Source organism: Anguilla rostrata, chromosome 9, assembly GCF_018555375.3.
Source record: "Anguilla rostrata isolate EN2019 chromosome 9, ASM1855537v3, whole genome shotgun sequence".
NCBI lineage: Eukaryota > Metazoa > Chordata > Actinopteri > Anguilliformes > Anguillidae > Anguilla > Anguilla rostrata.
In genome coordinates, this window is record NC_057941.1 from 27,690,816 (window position 1) to 27,706,110 (window position 15,295).

A 15,295-nucleotide genomic window follows, 5' to 3' on the forward strand; every position below is an offset into this window, starting at 1 on the left:
GGCCTCCTGTGGCAGCCAGGCTCTGTTGAAATGGCTGGAGCCGCTGCGTTTCTGTTCTGAAGCATGCGGGAGGTGCTTCCGAGCAGAGGCGGTGAGGGTCCATGTGGTATCGGGGAAGGGGTCACATTTCATAGGTTGCATTCTCTCAAGACACTCCTCCCAGCAATGTCTGTGTGCACTGTCCCCGGGCATTATGGGAAATGGACCGAGGGGGCGAAAGTGTGACAGGCCTTGAGGCTGCGCGCGGTCACTCAGACGCGGGTGCGAGTTAACCATCACCATGAACGCAGGGCTCTAAAAAAAGATTTACTTCTGCATTGGCTTGAGAGTAACTACCGCAAATGTCACAAATTTCGCTAGTCAAACATAAACTGGAACTGCACCATTGTACCTAATATAACCTGTGTGGCCCCAGCCGATGTTCACCTGCCAAAATTCTGTTTCCGTGTATCACATGGTTCTTCAACTATTAAATCGTGTGTACTGGCCAGATAGGGTCTGTGTACTATAAGCAATGTAGAAATAAAAATGGGACTACTATCTTTTGTTTTGATGTAATATTGTGAACAATGTTTCTTTCTATTTAGATAGAGGCCAGGAATAAGCCCCTTAGGGGGTTTGTGCCTCTCCAAGCACTATATACTGCTTACTATATCTTTTCTTTGTTTTAGTTTTTTTGTTCTTTTTTATTGTTCAAATAAATAGTAAGAAACTAAAGAATAGGCCTGCATGTACACAGTATGTATTTGTATTCTTGGTTAGAAGCGGGAGGTATGCTGACTCTTTGCATGTGCAGACATGGGCATAGTCGCAATTTTAAGGTATCTGAATGATCAGTCCTTTCTGTTCTTCTCACTGCTGAAAGGGCAGAAGATATGTTCTTAGTGAGCTGCATTTGGCCCCTGGGCCCCCAGTTGAATAGCTCTGGCTTAGCATGTGCGATTTCAGGCTGGCTCTAGTGATGGTTCTCAGAGCCTCCTGATAGTTTTGCGACTGCAGTAGGGCAGAATCGTCGTGATGTGACAGAAATTTCACGGACCTGGTGGACTGTGCAGAACCAGAACAGGTTGTGTGCCATCTGCAGAGGCAGTCTGTGAGATTACTGTTATCTCAAATATAATATGACTATGCAGTCTCTGTTCTTCCAAGCCTGTGGAAATTGCCTGTGAGTGTGGACGTTAGACAGACAGTGTATCTCAGACAGGCTGGACCCTCCTGTTGTAATGATGAGACGTCAGGTCTCCCTGAGCTTACAGGTAACACACTGTGGTCAGAGACAATTGAATGTGTGATTCAGTAACTCTGCCTGAGGTGGCTACGATCAGCTACTTACACAGACTCTAGCACAGGTTGGTGCCTGAGCATAATTCTGGCCCTGCTGCATTAGCAGTCGTGTGCTAGCCACATTTTCAGGCCTGTGCTTCATGAAATATGTCATTATTCTTTACTGGGGTTCCTGTTTTTGTTTTCTGTTCTGTTGATTTCAGTAGTAAAGTTCGTTTTCCTTATGTAATCGTATCTAATAAAGCCCGCCCTTGTCCCCATTTCTCTCTAATGCAGATTGAAAGCATTGGTGTCCACCGGAGGGAGAAGTGTGCAGGCTGCCTGTGACTGGTGAGTTTTTTAATACAAATACGCATACACACACACACACACACTCGCATGCACATACACTCACGCAAACACACACACACGCACACACACACACACACAAACACTCGCATGCACACACACTCACGCAAACACACGCACACACACACACACACACGCACACACACACACACACACGCACACACACACACACACACACAAACACTCGCATGCACACACACTCACGCAAACACACGCATGCACACACACACACACACACACACGAATGTACTGCAACTCTGTTCATTATAGTTGTAGGCATATCTTTTACCAAGCCTGTGTGCATCTGCCCAAGAAGATAACTACTGCTCATAACAGAAGCTCAACAGGCACGTAAGCCAAGCCAACTGTTATTGGGTGTCTGCTGCCCCCTTCTGGACATTGAATATGTAAAATGTAAGACATTAGAGGGAAAGACTGCAGTGTCACTGTGCGTGTATGCAGGGACGTCACCATCACATTGGGCCCCACCACCCCAGAAAATACTATTTTATATTTCTTTGATGGTCCCTGTCCACTTATGGCGCCTCTGTGTGCGTGCTTGTCTGTCATCTGAGATTTTATTATGGCATACTCCTACCATACCGCCCAGATACACATACGCAGACATAAGCACGCACAAATGTGTATATAAACACACACACACACGCACACACATGCACACACACACAAAGGTTCATATTAGTAAGTGTGCCACTTGTTTGCCAGTGTAGTTACCTACTGATGCCACCTTCTGGCAAGAGTGAGTAAGTGCAGCAGCCATGTGGGAAATCAGTCCTTCAGCAGGTGTGTCCATAACATTTCGATTAGTCCTTCCAGTACCTGGAGGAGCAGAGGTGTGCTGCGGTGTCTCAGTGAATTGTTTCCCCTTCCTGAGTGTCCCGGCTTACCTTTGTCTCCCCGTCCCAAGGCTGTTCTCCCATGTGGACGACCCCTTCCTGGACGACCCCCTGCCCAGGGAGTACGTGCTGTACCTGCGGCCCAGCGGACCCCTGCTGCACCAGCTGTCTCACTTCTGGCAGCAGTCCCGCCTCACCTGCGGCAAGAACAAGGCCCACAACATCTTCCCCCACATCACTCTCTGCCAGTTCTTCATGGTGAGCCCAGTGTGCTGTATCTTCGTATGTAAAATTGTACTGTAGGTATCAGAATCAGAATGTGCTGTATCTCCGCGTGTGAAACTGTAGTGTAGCTCTCTACCAGTATCTCTGGTTGTGCTGTAGGCTTGTAAGACTGTAATATATCTCTGGTTGTGCTGTAGGCTGCAAGACTGTGCTGAATCTCAGTGTGTGAGCCTGTAGTGTAGGCATATGTTAGTGTAAGACTGTACTGTGTCTCCGGTTGTGCTGTAGGCTTGTAAGACTGTGCTGTATCTCGGTGTGTGAGCCTGTAGTGTAGGCATATGTTAGTGTAAGACTGTGCTGTATCTCGGTGTGCGAGCCTGTAGTGTAGGCATATGTTAGTGTAAGACTGTGCTGTATCTCAGTGTGTGAGCCTGTAGTGTAGGCATATGTTAGTGTAAGACTGTGCTGTGTCTCAGTATGGGAGCCTGTAGTGTAGGCATATGTTAGTGTAAGACTTGTGCTGGTGTAGTGCTCGTACTGGTGTGAGCCTGTAGTGTAGGCATATGTTAGTGTAAGACTGTGCTGTATCTCGTGTGCGAGCCTGTAGTGTAGGATATGTTAGTGTAAGACTGTGCTGTATCTCATGGAGCCTGTAGTGTCACATGTTGAGACTCGTGCTGTTCTCAGTATGGGAGCCGGTGGAAGTAGTAGACGGCTCTGTGTGAGCCTGCAGTGCAGGTAGTTAGTGAAAGAGGCTGATTCTCCAGTGTCCTGAGTTACATTAATTATGTGCTGCTGTGTCTCAGTATGGGAGCTGTAGGTAGGCATAGTAGTGTAAGACTGTGCTGTATCTCAGGGTGAGCCCTGAAAGTGTAGGCATATGTTAGTGTAAGACTGTGCTGTATCTCAGTGTGTGAGCCTGTAGTGTAGGCATATGTTAGTGTAAGACTGTGTTAGTATATTTCAGTATGGGAGCCTGTAGTGTAGGCATATGTTAGTGTAAGACTGTGTTAGTATATTTCAGTATGGGAGCCTGTAGTGTAGGCATATGTTAGTGTAAGACTGTGTTAGTATATTTCAGTATGGGAGCCTGTAGTATAGGCATATGTTAGTGTAAGACTGTGCTGTATCTCTGGCTGTGCTGCCCCTCACACCGCACGCCCGTGCCGTCTCTCCCCCAGTGTGCGGACGGTAAAGTCGAGGCTCTGTGTGAGGCACTGCAGGCCACGGTGGGGCAGTGGAGAGGCCGATTCCCCAGCCCCCTGCCCCTGGAGCTCTACACCTCCTCCAACTTCATTGGCCTGTTCGTGGAGGAGCAGGTGGCCGAGGTGCTCAAGACCTTCGCTGCGGACTTCTCCACGGAGGCCGCTGCTAAAGCAGGTGGGGAAACAGGTGCAGTGGGGGATGCTGGGAACTCTGCACACGGTGACACTCCCAGGCAGAACTGAGCTACTGTCAGCGCTCACCTTCTCTACGTATACAATGATATAACAGCTCTTAGAGAGTAAAATGTTCAAAAAGTTTATGTGAGTCGATTGGGGACCGTATGTACTCTGTCATAGTACAATATTTTCTGTCAGAGTTGATATAACATTGAACATTTTACTCTCTAGTAATCATGAGAAAATGACTTTGGAGTGACTGTTTTTCTGTCCTTTTTGAGGAAACTCTCTTACTCTAGTAAGTTACTACTTAAATCCCTGTGTATGGCCCACACAGTAACGCATGTTGTAAAAAGCTTGCATGCATTGCTATGTACTGTTACATGGCAAAAAAGCAACTGAATATTTTCTGTGACTACTGGTCTATTAGATATGACCCAGCACTTTACTGCAGTATAACAGCAGTCACGTTCAATTAAAAGTCCCGTGTATTTTGAGAAACATACTGCAAAAATATGCTGTGTCCTAGAAATTCTGCTTTTTTCTCCAGTGTCCAAGAACACTACTGTATGTAGTTTCCCCATAAACATCAAATGCAAATTCAACTGAATTACTGTATATTTTACTAGCTCATGAAGTGACACTAAAACTTTGAGTTTGTTTAAAAGCAGCGGTATTAGAAATAATAATAATAATAATAATAGTACTCAAGTAAACACGGTCGTTGCATTAATGGCGTCGGCACCTAACCAACTTAACTTGCAAACACTGCGCCCTTGACTTCAAATAGCGGTGTTAATCTCTACACTTCAGACCAATGGTGTACTTTATGGCCGACCAATGGTGTAACTTCATCACTCACTCAGTCACTCAGTCACAGACATTCGCGTTTTTAGGGCTGGCCTCGCTGTTGCGGTCCAGCCAATAATTGTGGAGCCCCTTTCAGGCCACAGGTTCTGTCATTTACTATGACACAATAAACAAAAGAAAGGGCAAAGTACGATAAAAAGTGAATGGAAGCATTATTTAAAAATTGTAATAAAGTGAAATTCCTCAAGTAAAAACCATAAGAAACCATCGTCCTCTCTCTTCCCTTTTTCAGATGTCCATGTGGAGCCACATAAGAAACAGCTCCATGTGACCTTGGCCTACCACTTCCAACCCGATCACCTGCCGACCTTAGAGAAACTGGCCAAGAGCGTCGACGTCTCGATGGGCTGTGATTGGCTAGCTGTGCTGTTCTCCCGTGACATCCGATTTGCCAATCATGAGGTATCCCAACATTATGTCTTCTGATTTGATCTGATCTGATCTGTGCCAGCACTGCATAACAAAATCTTTCTTTGGAATGAACTTTCGTATGTGAAATGGACTTTCATAGGTAACATATTCATTTGAGTCCCTGGTATAATTTTCCTGCAGCTTATTGACAATTTTACCTATGTATTTCCACCATTGAGAAGAATATGAATGTTTTACCTCGTGAAATTTTCGTAACATTCATTTTGCTAAAAATGAGTTTAGTGACAGTGAAAAAGTATTTAAAATGTTTGAGAATTTTTAGTGAAATGCTACTAACCAAAATGTCCAATATGAAAGATGGCATTTTCTTTGAATACTGGTGAAAGAGAATGTTTGTTTTCACATTGATTGTAATCTGCAGGAATACTACTTGGGTAAATATAAAGCAGAGTAATTAGCTCAGTTGTTGCCCCAGTTGTTGTGGTGTTGATTGTCTAATTCGGGACTGAATTAGACCAGGGACACCAAAGTTGAATCTTTGGCCAATTTAAATTTAAACAGGAAGAAAAGAAACCCAGCTGCACAATGAGCAACCATAGGCAGCCATATTTGAGCGACTCTGACCCACTGACCTGACAGGTTGATAACATAAATTCCCAGAGTATCGATGCTGTGCAAAAGGGAGACTGCTCTTCAGTTGATGTGAAGGAAAAAGAGAAGTAGTGTTTATGGTTTGCACATTAATGGGCGGTGGCGCTGTGGCTGACTCTTCGGCTCTGTCTGTCAGACGCTGCGGGTGATGTACCCCTACGCTCCCCAGAACGAGGACGAGCTGGAGCTGGTCCCGGGGGACTTCATCTTCATGTCTCCGGTGGAGCAGAACAGCACCAGCGAGGGCTGGGTTTACGGGACCTCCCTCAGCACCGGGCTGTCCGGCCTGCTGCCTGAGAACTACATCAGCCGAGCCGACGAGTGCGACACCTGGGTCTTCCACGGGTGAGCTGGGCCACGCCGGCCTCCCTGGGCCGCTGCCCCGCCCCGCATGGAGCGGCGTGTGTGCGTGTGTGAGTGCGTGCGTGCGTGCGTGCATGCGAGTGTGTTACACACGTTGTGTTACACAGTTCAACAGGGTGCTCCGTCTGAATGACTCTCCTCCATGTTTGGGACCAGTCTCCTGTGTGTGCGTGTGCCTGTGTGTATTTGTGTATTTGGTGAACACATTGTTTTGAGGGTGCTCTGTCTGAGTGATCTCCTCCGTGTTTTGAGGGTGCTCTGTCTGAGTGATCTCCTCCGTGTTTTGAGGGTGCTCTGAGTGATCTCCTCCGTGTTTTGAGGGTGCTCTGTCTGAGTGATCTCCTCCGTGTTTTGAGGGTGCTCTGTCTGAGTGATCTCCTCCGTGTTTTGAGGGTGCTCTGTCTGAGTGATCTCCTCCGTGTTTTGAGGGTGCTCTGTCTGAGTGATCTCCTCCGTGTTTTGAGGGTGCTCTGTCTGAGTGATCTCCTCCGTGTTTTGAGGGTGCTCTGTCTGAGTGATCTCCTCCGTGTTTTGAGGGTGCTCTGTCTGAGTGATCTCCTCCGTGTTTTGAGGGTGCTCTGTCTGAGTGATCTCCTCCGTGTTTTGAGGGTGCTCTGTCTGAGTGATCTCCTCCGTGTTTGAGGGTGCTCTGTCTGAGTGATCTCCTCCGTGTTTGAGGTGCTCTGTCTGAGTGATCTCCTCCGTGTTTTGAGGGTGCTCTGTCTGAGTGATCTCCTCCGTGTTTTGAGGGTGCTCTGTCTGAGTGATCTCCTCCGTGTTTTGAGGGTGCTCTGTCTGAGTGATCTCCTCCGTGTTTTGAGGGTGCTCTGTCTGAGTGATCTCCTCCGTGTTTTGAGGGTGCTCTGTCTGAGTGATCTCCTCCGTGTTTTGAGGGTGCTCTGTCTGAGTGATCTCCTCCGTGTTTTGAGGGTGCTCTGTCTGAGTGATCTCCTCCGTGTTTTGAGGGTGCTCTGTCTGAGTGATCTCCTCCGTGTTTTGAGGGTGCTCTGTCTGAGTGATCTCCTCCGTGTTTTGAGGGTGCTCTGTCTGAGTGATCTCCTCCGTGTTTTGAGGGTGCTCTGTCTGAGTGATCTCCTCCGTGTTTTGAGGGTGCTCTGTCTGAGTGATCTCCTCCGTGTTTTGAGGGTGCTCTGTCTGAGTGATCTCCTCCGTGTTTTGAGGGTGCTCTGTCTGAGTGATCTCCTCCGTGTTTTGAGGGTGCTCTGTCTGAGTGATCTCCTCCGTGTTTTGAGGGTGCTCTGTCTGAGTGATCTCCTCCGTGTTTTGAGGGTGCTCTGTCTGAGTGATCTCCTCCGTGTTTTGAGGGTGCTCTGTCTGAGTGATCTCCTCCGTGTTTTGAGGGTGCTCTGTCTGAGTGATCTCCTCCGTGTTTTGAGGGTGCTCTGTCTGAGTGATCTCCTCCGTGTTTTGAGGGTGCTCTGTCTGAGTGATCTCCTCCGTGTTTTGAGGGTGCTCTGTCTGAGTGATCTCCTCCGTGTTTTGAGGGTGCTCTGTCTGAGTGATCTCCTCCGTGTTTTGAGGGTGCTCTGTCTGAGTGATCTCCTCCGTGTTTTGAGGGTGCTCTGTCTGAGTGATCTCCTCCGTGTTTTGAGGGTGCTCTGTCTGAGTGATCTCCTCCGTGTTTTGAGGGTGCTCTGTCTGAGTGATCTCCTCCGTGTTTTGAGGGTGCTCTGTCTGAGTGATCTCCTCCGTGTTTTGAGGGTGCTCTGTCTGAGTGATCTCCTCCGTGTTTTGAGGGTGCTCTGTCTGAGTGATCTCCTCCGTGTTTTGAGGGTGCTCTGTCTGAGTGATCTCCTCCGTGTTTTGAGGGTGCTCTGTCTGAGTGATCTCCTCCGTGTTTTGAGGGTGCTCTGTCTGAGTGATCTCCTCCGTGTTTTGAGGGTGCTCTGTCTGAGTGATCTCCTCCGTGTTTTGAGGGTGCTCTGTCTGAGTGATCTCCTCCGTGTTTTGAGGGTGCTCTGTCTGAGTGATCTCCTCCGTGTTTTGAGGGTGCTCTGTCTGAGTGATCTCCTCCGTGTTTTGAGGGTGCTCTGTCTGAGTGATCTCCTCCGTGTTTTGAGGGTGCTCTGTCTGAGTGATCTCCTCCGTGTTTTGAGGGTGCTCTGTCTGAGTGATCTCCTCCGTGTTTTGAGGGTGCTCTGTCTGAGTGATCTCCTCCGTGTTTTGAGGGTGCTCTGTCTGAGTGATCTCCTCCGTGTTTTGAGGGTGCTCTGTCTGAGTGATCTCCTCCGTGTTTTGAGGGTGCTCTGTCTGAGTGATCTCCTCCGTGTTTTGAGGGTGCTCTGTCTGAGTGATCTCCTCCGTGTTTTGAGGGTGCTCTGTCTGAGTGATCTCCTCCGTGTTTTGAGGGTGCTCTGTCTGAGTGATCTCCTCCGTGTTTTGAGGGTGCTCTGTCTGAGTGATCTCCTCCGTGTTTTGAGGGTGCTCTGTCTGAGTGATCTCCTCCGTGTTTTGAGGGTGCTCTGTCTGAGTGATCTCCTCCGTGTTTTGAGGGTGCTCTGTCTGAGTGATCTCCTCCGTGTTTTGAGGGTGCTCTGTCTGAGTGATCTCCTCCGTGTTTTGAGGGTGCTCTGTCTGAGTGATCTCCTCCGTGTTTTGAGGGTGCTCTGTCTGAGTGATCTCCTCCGTGTTTTGAGGGTGCTCTGTCTGAGTGATCTCCTCCGTGTTTTGAGGGTGCTCTGTCTGAGTGATCTCCTCCGTGTTTTGAGGGTGCTCTGTCTGAGTGATCTCCTCCGTGTTTTGGAACAGGTCTCATTCCTTCCTCAGCTGTGCCTCCCCCTCGGGCTCCGGGGGCGCCGTGGGCGGGGTGTGTGACGGGCTGCTGGACGACCGTTTCCTAGACGATCGGAGCCCTGGGGACCCCTCCTCCATTAATGTCATGTGCCAGCCCATGCAGGTTTGTGGGTCACACAGGGTTCCCTTACTGAAATTGTATGTACGGCAATATATTGGAAATATGTGAACTTATTTTGAAAATATAATGATACATATATTTCAGAGCTGTATATATTGAAGAAAATTATTTGTGTATTTGCCTATATTTTCTGAAGTGTTGTAATATAGTTGTAATATATTTTATTCCAGTTTTGATTACAGTACATTAGTGTAAGAGCAGAGGACAAGACAGCATGGTATCTTTACATATACATCTGTGCTCATAAAGGATCTTTACTTGTGGGCTATGATCTAATTTTGTCTAGTGACCTGCTTTGCCTGATACAGCTCTGCCTACCAGAAGTGTACGTGGTTTAAATGGGCAAGGGGTTCTTGGTGGAAGGAGGCACATTCGAAGAGCCTCTATACTTGCTGAACCTTTCACAATATTGCATCAGTAGTTTTCACTGAAAAAAACTGTGTAGTCCATGTAGTCACTAATGTGAAGCACTGGGATAAAATAATGGCTAAGCAGGAATGAGGAAATGCTGGTTGGCTGTCCTTTTATGACTAATGTAACAGCTAATAATACTATTAATATTGTAAAGTAGTTATAGATCATGCATTTCTATCTATCTTTCTTGATTTTAATCTCTCAGGTACTACGGGTCAACAGCCAATCACGGCTGCCTAAGCGGACCTTGTTTGTCTGTCGCCATGGTGAGAGGATGGATGTGGTGTTTGGGAAACACTGGCTGTCCCAGTGCTTTGATGCCAAAGGTGAGGGGGAGGGGCTAGGAGGAACTACACTCAGAAATCTAGATTGAAGAGGTTTGGCCCAAACCTCCATGTTCCAGGGAATGTTTTTCTCTGCTTATTTAATCAGTGTAATGTTATGCTGCATTAACAACCAATGTCTTTGTTTATTTATCTTGGCCCTGTCGTCACCTGACATTTGTGGTACAGGTACATATTGGGGTGATAAAGGAGATTAGAGGAGGAATTAGCAGGGCATTTGGCGCAAGCAGGAAGCAGTGTCTATATGCATTTGTGTAATATTTCCAGATGCCGGTTCTTACCAGACACCTTCTTGCTTCAGTGAATCTCCCTGTCCTGGTGCTAATCCCCATTCTCACACACGCTCTGTGTTGGGCGCTGCAGGTCGATACATGCGCACCAACCTCAACATGCCGCCCAGCCTGCCCGCGCGGAGCGGGGGTTACCGGGACTACGACAAGGACGGGCCCATCACCGTGTTCGGAGCCACGCAGGCCCGGCTCGTGGGTGAGCACAGTGCAGTCGTGGTCACCATCAGCCAGGTCACAGTCAGTGTCACAATCACAATTACAGTCTTTACAACAACTGCGGAGTTACAGTTACACTTACCATAAGTCACAGCCAGTCACAGTCACAGTGGAAGTCGCAGTCAACATCCAACAGTTACAGTCACAATTACACTCGTAGTAACAATTACTCCTGTGCACTCTCTGGTGAAGAAGATAGCCAGGACTTGGTTAAAAAAAATAAAAAAAATAAAGTTCCGTTTTCTTGGTTCCTCTCCCTATGTGTGTGTGTGTGGCGGCGTGCGGCGGCGGCGCTGTGTGTGTGCGTGTGTGCGGTGTGCGGCGTAGTGCGTGTGTGTCGTGCGTGCGATGGGTGTGTGTGTGTGTGCGTGGTAGGCGGCATGTGCAGTGTGCGTCATGTGGGTGTTGGTGTGTGTGGTGGTGGTGCGTAGTGTGTGTGTGTGTGTGTGTGTGTGTGTGTGTGCACATCACAGGAGAAGCCCTGCTGGAGAGCAACACAGTGATTGACTTTGTGTACAGCTCGCCCTCCCTCCGCTGTGTTCAGACGGCTCACAACATCCTGAGAGGTACAGCCTCCACCAGGGCAGCAAAGCACTCAGCTCCCAGCCCTGTGCTCGCTCCTCTCCTTATTTCCTGTTTTCTCTCGCTCACTCCTGTCTCACTCTCTCACACACACCGGTCTGTTAATCCTGTCACATGCTTACACGCACACACACACAAGTGCGCACACACACACACACATGCGTGCACACATTCACACAGACACACAGTATATACTGTAAATACAGCCATGTTTAAGTATGCGTATACATAATATATGACTCTTCCTTCTCTCATCCTTGCACTCTCTTATCCTCTCACCCTCTCCCTCTCTCTCTCTCCTCTTCCCCTCTCTCTCCCTCCCTTTTCTCTCTCTCTCTCTCTCCCTCTCTCTCAGGACTCCAGCAGGACGGGAAGATTAAAATTAAGGTGGAGCCGGGCTTATTTGAATGGACCAAGTGGGTTTCGGGCACGTCTTTGCCTGCCTGGATCCCCCCCGCTGACCTGGCAGCAGCCAACCTCAGCGTGGACACAACATACAGGTACTGAGCACAGCCATGATGTCCTGCGCTGTCCTGACACACGCACACACACATACACACTCACACACGAACACACACACATACTGTACACACACACACACATATCTACGCCCACACACATACACTTCCACACATACACACACACACACACAAACTCACACACACACACACAAACTCACACACACACACACACACACACACACACATATACGCACACACATATACGCACAGACCAACACACACACACACACACACAAACACACATACATGCGCATACAAACGCGCACACACACACACACATATACGCACTGACAAACACACACACACAAACACGCACACATACTGTGTACACACACACACACACAGACACACAGAAACGCACACACAAACACGCACACACACTTCCACACATACACACACACACATGCACACACAAACACGCACACACACTTCCACACACACACCCACAACACCACACACACACACATGCACACACACACACAACACACTGTACACACACACACGCACACACACACAGACTTACACACACACACAGACACACACACATACTGTACACACACACAGACTTACACACACACACACACACTGTACACACACACAGACACACACACATACTGTACACACACACAGACTTACACACACACACAGACACACACACACACACACTGTACACACACACAGACACACATACATACTGTACACACACACAGACACACACACACACACACACTGTACACACACACACGTGTGCTGTTAACAGCCTCTGCATCATTACCCAGGGATGCACTGCTGGTTCACAGCGGATCAAAGAGACAGAAATAGTTATCAGTAGAGATGGGAACTGCTTATTATGTATGGGTTTCTGTCCATTTTTTTGAGTAGAAATACATTTTTCTTCACTCTCCAAGGGAAATTTCAGCATAATTTACATAATTGTAAAGCAAGTTGAGGGAGTTTCTCTATCTGCTCATGTGCTCATGTTACCATTGACCTCTTACGTAAACTGCGTGTTTTGATTTTGTTGATGTGGAAGATACCTGGATGTGACCTTAAACTGGGAGTTGATAAGTGATGAAATTGCTAGAAAATGTAAAGGATAGAAAATGGCAATTTTCTCGGCTAATGTACACTGGCATTGAAATTGTTGTGCTTTCAAAGCACAAAACTCATGCTTAATCATTATATGTATAGTAAGAGATATTTTCTTTATATTTTATACTAACCTAGATGTTGTAGCCTCTATCGTCTAATAAGTCTCTGACTGAGCAACACTAGTTCAAGCTCCAGCCACAGCAGACACTGCAGGTGCTGTGGGAGCAGCAGCTCTGTCAGATCCACCAACGTCAACTCTTTCATCTTCTAACTGTCAGAAAAAAACAGTATTGTGCTACTGATCCCTAGTTAACAGAAAATCTTCAGACAATAATTGGTCAAAATCGGTTAGTAAAGTGGATTTCCTAATAAAGTAGTATTTAGGTTTAGACACAGTATATATGTAGGCATTGCAAACAGATGTTTATGTGTTGCTTTTCTTTTTCACTCTTTTCCAGACCTCACATCCCCATTAGCAAGTTGGCAGTGTCAGAGTCCTATGACACTTACATTAGCAGGAGCTTTCAGGTGACCAGGGAGATTCTGACCGACTGTAAACAGGGAGTAAGCTGCCTGCTTTTTTAAATTACCATAAAATGTCTACTCATTTTTCGAAATTCTTCAAATGTAAAATGTATAACAAGTTGAAAGCTTTCAAAAATGTGCAGAGATTTCAAAGAAGCGACTTAGTATTTCAAAGAAGATAATTAGTATTTTCCATATTACTGGAATTTTGTACAGTAACCTACATATAAAGGATACCTTACGGTGTTTGAAGCTAAGTTTAATGACAGTCTAGAATGTGAATGACACATTTTGCTTATATACACTTCATATACACTATATATATATATATATATATGCTTTATAATGTGCAGAATATGCGTTTAATTTTTCACACAATAGTAAACGGAACTTGACGACAGCAACGCTAAGTATTTGTTGACAGTTAGCGGCTGTTCGAGATAGCGGTTTATCAGTAGCCCGCAGTGTGTTTGTTTCCCTGGCTGCTGAATGCCTGTGCTCACTGTGCCCCTGCGTGTACGCGCGTTCGTTTCCCTGGCCACTGAACGCCTGTGCTCACTGTGCCCCTGCGTGTACGCGCGTTCGTTTCCCTGGCCACTGAACGCCTGTGCTCACTGTGCCCCTGCGTGTACGCGCGTTCGTTTCCCTGGCCGCTGAACGCCTGTGCTCACTGTGCCCCTGCGTGTACGCGCGTTCGTTTCCCTGGCCGCTGAACGCCTGTGCTCACTGTGCCCCTGCGTGTACGCGCGTTCGTTTCCCTGGCCGCTGGATGCCTGTGCTCACTGTGCCCCTGCGTGTACGCGTGTTTGTTTCCCTGGCCGCTGGATGCCTGTGCTCACTGTGCCCTGCGTGTAGCGTTCGTTTCCCTGGCCGCTGAACGCCTGTGCTCACTGTGCCCCTGCGTGTACGCGTTCGTTTCCCTGGCGCTGGATGCTGTGCTCACTGTGCCCTGCGTGTGTTTGTTTCCCTGGCCGCTGGATGCCTGTGCTCACTGTGCCCCTGCGTGTACGCGCGTTCGTTTCCCTGGCCGCTGAACGCCTGTGCTCACTGTGCCCCTGCGTGTACGCGTGTTTGTTTCCCTGGCCGCTGAACGCCTGTGCTCACTGTGCCCCTGCGTGTACGCGCGTTCGTTTCCCTGGCCGCTGAACGCCTGTGCTCACTGTGCCCCTGCGTGTACGCGCGTTCGTTTCCCTGGCCGCTGAGCCTGTGCTCACTGTGCCCCTGCGTGTACGCGCGTTCGTTTCCCTGGCCGCTGGATGCCTGTGCTCACTGTGCCCCTGCGTGTACGCGGTTCGTTTCCTGGCCGCTGGATGCCTGTGCTCACTGTGCCCCTGCGTGTATGCGTGTTTGTTTCCCTGGCTGCTGGATGCCTGTGCTCACTGTGCCCCTGCGTGTACGCGCGTTCGTTTCCCTGGCCGCTGAACGCCTGTGCTCACTGTGCCCCTGCGTGTACGCGCGTTCGTTTCCCTGGCCGCTGGATGCCTGTGCTCACTGTGCCCCTGCGTGTATGCGTGTTTGTTTCCCTGGCCGCTGGATGCCTGTGCTCACTGTGCCCCTGCGTGTACGCGCGTTCGTTTCCCTGGCCGCTGAACGCCTGTGCTCACTGTGCCCCTGCGTGTACGCGTGTTTGTTTCCCTGGCCGCTGAACGCCTGTGCTCACTGTGCCCCTGCGTGTACGCGCGTTCGTTTCCCTGGCCGCTGAACGCCTGTGCTCACTGTGCCCCTGCGTGTACGCGCGTTCGTTTCCTCTGCAGGGAACAACGTCCTCGTCGTGGCGCACGCCTCCTCGCTGGAGGCCTGCACACGCCAGATGCAGGGCCTCTCGCCCCAGAACTCCAAGGACTTTGTCCAAGTGGTTAGAAAGGTGAGTCAGCCGTCCACCTCTTTCCTCTCTTTCATTTTATTTCTTTTTTAAATTCTACATCTTTGCAATGTATTTCAGTGTATTCCACTTCCCTAAGGGAATAAAAAAAATTAATTAATTCAATAAAAAAAAAATAATACATAGAAGAGGAAGAAGAGGA

General features: G+C 48.4%; 1 protein-coding gene and 1 long non-coding RNA gene across 2 annotated transcripts in view; one reads left to right on the forward strand and one right to left on the reverse strand.

Annotated features, from left to right (window-relative positions):
- LOC135263462 (ubiquitin-associated and SH3 domain-containing protein B-like) overlaps positions 1 to 15,295 on the forward strand; it is a 59,604-nt gene that overhangs the window by 39,655 nt on the left and 4,654 nt on the right. The window contains exons 2-13 of the mRNA XM_064351489.1: positions 1,561 to 1,614; positions 2,561 to 2,747; positions 3,896 to 4,094; positions 5,199 to 5,368; positions 6,126 to 6,334; positions 9,122 to 9,269; positions 9,907 to 10,027; positions 10,409 to 10,531; positions 11,025 to 11,117; positions 11,489 to 11,633; positions 13,205 to 13,319; positions 15,034 to 15,135. Coding sequence (XP_064207559.1) covers positions 1,561 to 1,614; positions 2,561 to 2,747; positions 3,896 to 4,094; positions 5,199 to 5,368; positions 6,126 to 6,334; positions 9,122 to 9,269; positions 9,907 to 10,027; positions 10,409 to 10,531; positions 11,025 to 11,117; positions 11,489 to 11,633; positions 13,205 to 13,319; positions 15,034 to 15,135 — 1,666 coding nt within the window. The remainder of the gene's footprint in view (positions 1 to 1,560; positions 1,615 to 2,560; positions 2,748 to 3,895; positions 4,095 to 5,198; positions 5,369 to 6,125; positions 6,335 to 9,121; positions 9,270 to 9,906; positions 10,028 to 10,408; positions 10,532 to 11,024; positions 11,118 to 11,488; positions 11,634 to 13,204; positions 13,320 to 15,033; positions 15,136 to 15,295) is intronic.
- LOC135263463 (uncharacterized) lies at positions 13,103 to 15,147 on the reverse strand. Its single transcript, XR_010332471.1, has 2 exons — positions 15,034 to 15,147; positions 13,103 to 13,319 (listed from the first exon to the last, which is right to left on the reverse strand). It is a non-coding gene; the product is annotated as an uncharacterized LOC135263463 (long non-coding RNA).